The sequence below is a fragment of the Scomber japonicus genome, chromosome 22, assembly GCF_027409825.1.
Source record: "Scomber japonicus isolate fScoJap1 chromosome 22, fScoJap1.pri, whole genome shotgun sequence".
NCBI classification, from domain to species: Eukaryota; Metazoa; Chordata; class Actinopteri; order Scombriformes; family Scombridae; genus Scomber; species Scomber japonicus.
This window is the reverse complement of record NC_070599.1, coordinates 26703686-26709804: the sequence shown is the minus strand read 5'-3', so window position 1 is coordinate 26709804 and position 6119 is coordinate 26703686. Positions and strand designations below refer to the sequence as shown.

Sequence of the window (6119 nt, the reverse complement as noted above, 5' to 3'; positions counted from 1 at the left end):
TAAGCTTTGATGGATGCTTTCTCTGTGAACACACACAATAAGAGGGTACAGAATAGTTATGTATTCATAGGCACACTAATATTTAGAAAATACTACTTTTGAAATACATTTTTAAAAGGTAGAACAATCTCATCCTTTTGGGAAAAAAAGTGCTGTACGGTCACTGTTCTATTAAACAAAAATGCAGATTGGGATAGGCTTACTGTAGGATTGCAGCAGTTAGCTAGGCATTAGGTTCATTATTAAATTATTAGTTGAAATACAGCAATGTTACTTAAAAAAATACAGCAAAGCTGCATTGTTTCAGAAGGGTATTGCTGCACATAAATGCAGTCTCAGGTAAAAAAAAAAAAAAAACTCCTTCAAACCGAGTGTGCCAGGGCTACCATTTAATTCCTCTAGAGGGAGCGAACGTTCTGTGGGCTGATGGAAACGAGTAGAGCAATGCTACGTTCATGCCTCCGTGCTGTAGAGTGTTGTTGCTAGGTGATGATAAACACTGTTGGGTTTCCCGCAGAACTTCTCAAAAATTAAAAAGATAAATATAACACAATTTGGCCGTTTTAAGCTGTTAAACACGGTAATAATGTCGAAATTTGAGCCTTATTATTATTACACTAGAAAGATAAGCAAGAAAAAAAACCGTTGTTAGTTATTATAACAATAATTTCCACACATGATCAGAAACACACTACAAAAAAGTGGAACGAAGCGTTTTTAGTATTCAAATAAAGAACTTTGCGGAACATGTTCTACTCCGCCCGCCATGTTCAAACCGGCCGGCCACTAGACCTTGCTTGCGGTAGTTTTTCTGAGGTAATACGTGACAGCGAGAAGCCAAACCAGTAGTTCACTAACATATGGGAATGTAGTGCTAGCTCTATCCTGTGGTGATCGCTCGGCTGCCAGCACAGCGAACAAAAAAAACTCTACAAATAAAATTACTTGATGTGGTGCAGTCTATTATTTCACCTCACTCCAAATATTCAAAACCATCATAACACCCCACTTAATTTCGTCACATTAGCAGACTTATCTTTTGGTGAACCTGTAGACGCTTGCATTATTATAGCACATTGTGCTACCATGAGAAGCACAGAAAAAAATCAAATCAAATAAAAACCATTTGGGATGTAAGAGACAAAAACACATGCGCTAACTTACCGCAACATGCTTTCGTAAGTTGGATGTCGACGTTTTGAAAGCCGAAAGCTCAGTTTTGCTGGGCAGGCACATTTTGCACTGCATTATCACGTTGTTTCCTTTTGTGCATTTGAAAACAAATAATTCCTCCAAATTGGGCCAAGGGTTTTTCTGGCTTTCGTCTCCAGAACGTGCATCCTCTTCGGACCTTTCCTTCTCCAAAGTCTCGACGTCTTGGTTGGCAACAGCCATCTTCAGGCACCAGGCAGATCTTGAGATGATGGGAAAAGGGCGCGCGTAAGGCAAGACTACGCTTTTCAAGGCAAGGCAACGACTTGCAGTTCCGGGACCGGGACACAGGAGTTTACATTTCCGCCCGCATTTAATTTTTCGCCATCAATATTTTTATTTTTTTTACTCAGTAACGTGAGGGATTGAAATGTAACGAAGTAAAACTACTTGGGTCAAAATTGACTCGAGTAAAAGTAAAATTACATATTTCAAAAACTACTCAGAAAATTACAAATTACTCATAAAAAGTACTCAATTACAGTAACGTGAGTAAATGTAATTCGTTACTTTCCACCCCTGGACTCTTTACATTTGGTTTTAAAAGGCATCATAAATGATCAGATCACAAGTGGACAGAACTAAATCAAGTGTCAACGACCACCAAGACACATTACGGTCCATTCACTCAAACCACTTGCTGAGGAGGTCTGAGCCACATTTGACCACATATGTTGTGTCTATGTTGTAAATGCTAATGTTTCCTGATGCATCCCTGACAAGGACGTGCAGGAAAATAGGGCATGGTGATGTAGGTGGTAACAAAATCTGAATACAAGTGATCAGATAGTTTGGAGATGTACGATAGATGCAGGTGTGAACAGCAATGTGTTTTGGCTGTCCACTAAAATGAATTACTAGGTAGGTTACATATAGAAATACCTTTTTTTTATGTAGACAGGTGATTAAGTAATATAACAGAGCAAGAAAGAGGAGTGTGTTCTCAGTGTATTCAGGGCTAATATTCAAATGTGTTACTGAACAAAACAGAAGATTCATAGTTAAATCTAAGTAAGTTTTACCTTTTTAAACACGACATTACAAGTGGTCAAAAGAGGAATGAAGACAAAAGGCAGTTAAATTAACATAGTGGTTGTAATAGAAAGTGAGGGTTAGGGTTTGCATAAAGAAATGGCTCCATAAATTGCTTCACACAGTATTTTGCTTTGTATACATTTTATTTTGATCTGATTGTTTGAAAACGGATTTGACAGATTTCTGAAAATTGTTCATTAGGCACAAAAATGCACAAACATTCAACATTTCCATCAGAGACATTCTGTTACACTTAAAAATGTACCCATAAACAAACTGTAGAAATGAAAAAAAATATATATTTGAAAAGTTCTTTTAAATAATCAAGTTACAAAGTGCTGTTGAGATGAAAAACCCTCCAGAAAGTGTTACTTGCTTCTTTCCTTTGCTAACTATCACCATCTATCATTCCAACTCTGAAAGATCAAGAGCCTCTTGAAGTAGGTTTTCCAGAACGACGTGGTTCTGTCCGATGTCCTCAAACTGTGTCAGCAGTTCTTTCCGAACCATTGGGATGCTCTTGTATTTGGCAGATGGTGCTACGTCAATATCTACAGGCTGCAGCTTGACATGTGGGATCTCTACAGGAGGTTTAGCAGACTTCCTTCTCTGGTTCATAGTCTTGTCCACCTGATCCATGTGAGTTTGGAGCGTTTGATAGCTGGAATGATCGACACTGAATGGTACAGCTGACCGGCAGGAACCATGGCAGGCTCGTAACTTCATGTCAATGTCCACCTGATAACGTGAATAAGACAGTGAGGTGATCAGTAGAAGTGACGGCCTAAAACTGTCCATTGTGGGATACAACAATGGGGGGCAATTGAAAAAGTACACGAAAGGGACACAAATCAAAATCAATGCAGCAGAACCTGATGTCTACATTACCCACAATGCAACTCAACCGCCAACAGTTTGGTCAGAGATATGGGCATGCTTGTAGCAGCTAATGTAGTCTGGAGCTGCTAGCCTCTGGTAAAGATGAGGAGTGGCCTATAGAGATCTTCAGCAATTTTATATTCTTTAGCCCTAAATGATGTTGACTTGATTTATCAGATTTCACACACAGCGTCCTTTGGAGACACAAATGGCTTTATACAACTTTTTACGCATAAGTGTTCCCCTTTAACACACACATACCCCTTTTCCACCGAGCTGGAGCTGGTGCTGGTTCAGAGCCAGAGCCTGACTAAGCACTGGTTCTTTGCTTTTCCACCACCAAAGCTCCAGCCTGGAGCCTCAGAACGGGCATCAACTCTTTGCTGGTCTAAAGCAAGAACCGATTACGTCAGCGGACAGGGGGCGGGGCTAACGTTTATTAGCCGGCTAGCGAGGTTAACGTTTATTAGCCGGCTAGCGAGGTTAACGTTTATTAGCAGACTAGCGGGGTTAATGTCCATTAGCTGACTAGCGTGGCATTTACAGAGGGTTAAAGATTTGTTGATTAAAAGTACTATTTTTTATAAAGAGCTGTCTTCTTCATCTTCTTCATTTCATGGAAGCGCTTCAAAGTCGCGTGGCTCCTTGCCGATGGAAAAGCAACAGGTTTGTAAGAGGTGCTCGGGTTAGCACCAACTGAGCACTGGCTCTAGGCACTAGTTCCAAACCACCACCGGCTCCAGCTCGGTGGAAAAGGGGTAAGAAAGAGCTACATAAAGGCCATCTCTCAAGGCGAGTCATTTGTGAAAGGCTGATCGACGCCATTAAAGCTCTTAAGTTACTGACAATACTTGTTTTAAATGAGACTTGACACAGTTTTCCGACATTTCATCATGACTCACCTCTGTTCTGTACAATTCCTCAATCTGCTCCTGAGCGTTGCCGCTTAGCTCCTTGAGTTGCTGCGACAGTTTGGCTGATCGTTTCCGTAGTACCGTGAGATTCCTGGCCAATCCTTCGGCGTAATCGACGAACTTCAGCTCCGACACTGGAGAAGAAGCACAGCATTAATTAGTCAGCATTGCTTTTTCATTTCGTCCTGAACTCCTCGACCAAACATCACCAGTGAGTCTTACTGTATTCATTGACGAGGACTTTCCGGTTGGAGTTGTAGATGTGTGTCATCGTCGTCATGGACTTCTCAGATGCATCTTCATACGTCTTTGAGTCCTTGCACACTTTTCTCATTTTCTTCTCCAACTCGCTTTCCATCTGCGAGATCAAACCCTGGAGTCTGCAGCCAGAGGGGCATTTAGAAACCTTTGGAGAAGAACATGAGGGTTTACAGGTCAATCTGAGACCAAAACTATGTATTTTCCATGGTTCGGTCTAGGCCCCTTCGTTCCAGTAATGCTGCAACATGTGGGAATATATAAGTTGACAGTATTTGTAGACTTTGTATCAGCAGTTTGTGCCTGTCTTAACCTATTTCAATATGACTATGCCCTTCCACACAATGGTTTTGACAGTAGTGTGACGATTGTATTTGTCTGTTCATGTTGTTTGTATCTATTGTTAAGATGTTTATGCTGCTCTCTCAGAAAAGAGACATGGAAAAACACATATATGGTGACTGTCACTGTGTGTGTACCATTTGGAGACCTAAATCTTTTTACGCCTTGTGGGAACTTGTGGGAAAAGCAAGTCCACATATCAATTTTACACTTTCAGGTGAAGACTTGGTTTAAGGTTAAAGTTAGATTATGGTCAGTCTTCAAGAAATTAATGTTAGTCAATGTAATGTCCTCTGATATGATGGAAACACTACTATATGTGTGTGTGTGTGTGTGCGTGTGTGTTTTCCTACCCAGTCATCATCTGTACACAGAGGGAGGCCTGATCTTGCTTGACACTGTTGCCTCCTATAACCGTGGGTGGGCCTGAGGGACTGTCGGCCATCTCGACTCTGTTGCCCCAGTCTAACGCATACTGTAGATAAACAAACAAAGACAAAAAAAAAGACTGTGGTAAGTTCACCTTCAACTGAGCTCTAATTCAAACATGACATTGCAAACATGAGATGTGATTGGCAGTTGTGTGGGGGTGATGGTGTATTTGTTTAGACAGGAGAGAGGACTCTTTAAAACATTGTGATATGTTCATTTTTTAAAGGTTATTTTAAATCTCTGTTCTGGTTCACTCAATTAGGAAAACCTTGCAATGTAATGCACTCCACTACATCACCACCAACACCCATAACGTCCACATAATGTACAATTTTACATTCTTAGTTTTCATTGACATTGTCAGAAAGGTGATAAGCTCCGTTGAACAAATTATGAAGTAGGTTTAAAACATGGTGATTTGTTGATTATTAAGGTTATTTTCATTCTCTGTTCTGGTCCACTCCATTAACATACAAGGAGGGGGGGGGGGGGGGGGGGGCAATATTCGGATAACCTTTCAATATAATGTACTCCAGTGAATCACCACCTTTGTGATAATATCAATGAAAACTACAAATGTACACACTTTGTGAAAGGAGAATTTATGTCTAAGCTGTTGTATTGGATTGTATTAGACTGCACATGTATTCCTAATAAAGTACTTGGTGAGTGTAGTTCATGCAATTTAATTATGTCTTTGGGGTTTTGGATGTATAACTGAATATCATCTGTATAGCAGCGGTACATTAAAAACGACTTATCTGGGGAAGCATATAGGACACACCGGTTAAGTCTTTATGTAAATGATGTAAATGTTACATGAATGTGACAAACTTAAAATGCTGTACACATTAAATGTTGATGATCTGGTGGCTGCTGATACAAACTGTTATATATACATTACAGATAATAAAGATTAAGATAATTTCCAAATTTAATGGTTATATTTTATTTTTATTACCTTATAACAAAATGTATTTTTTTGGAAAGTTCGTAATTGTCTTTTAGCAAGTAAAAAGTAAATATATAGTTAAAAATAAGTACAGT

The 6119-nt window shown here is 39.7% G+C and overlaps 1 protein-coding gene across 1 annotated transcript; it reads right to left on the bottom strand.

Moving 5' to 3' along the window:
* Nucleotides 1–2541: 2541 nt before the first annotated feature.
* On the bottom strand, nucleotides 2542–5153 carry LOC128384170 (fibrinogen alpha chain). The gene is made up of 4 exons (XM_053343758.1): nucleotides 4994–5153; nucleotides 4263–4446; nucleotides 4029–4174; nucleotides 2542–2985 (listed from the first exon to the last, which is right to left on the bottom strand). Exons 2-4 carry the CDS (start codon nucleotides 4396–4398, stop codon nucleotides 2653–2655), a joined length of 615 nt encoding a protein of 204 aa, XP_053199733.1. The 5' UTR covers nucleotides 4399–4446; nucleotides 4994–5153; the 3' UTR covers nucleotides 2542–2652.
* Nucleotides 5154–6119: the final 966 nt, after the last annotated feature.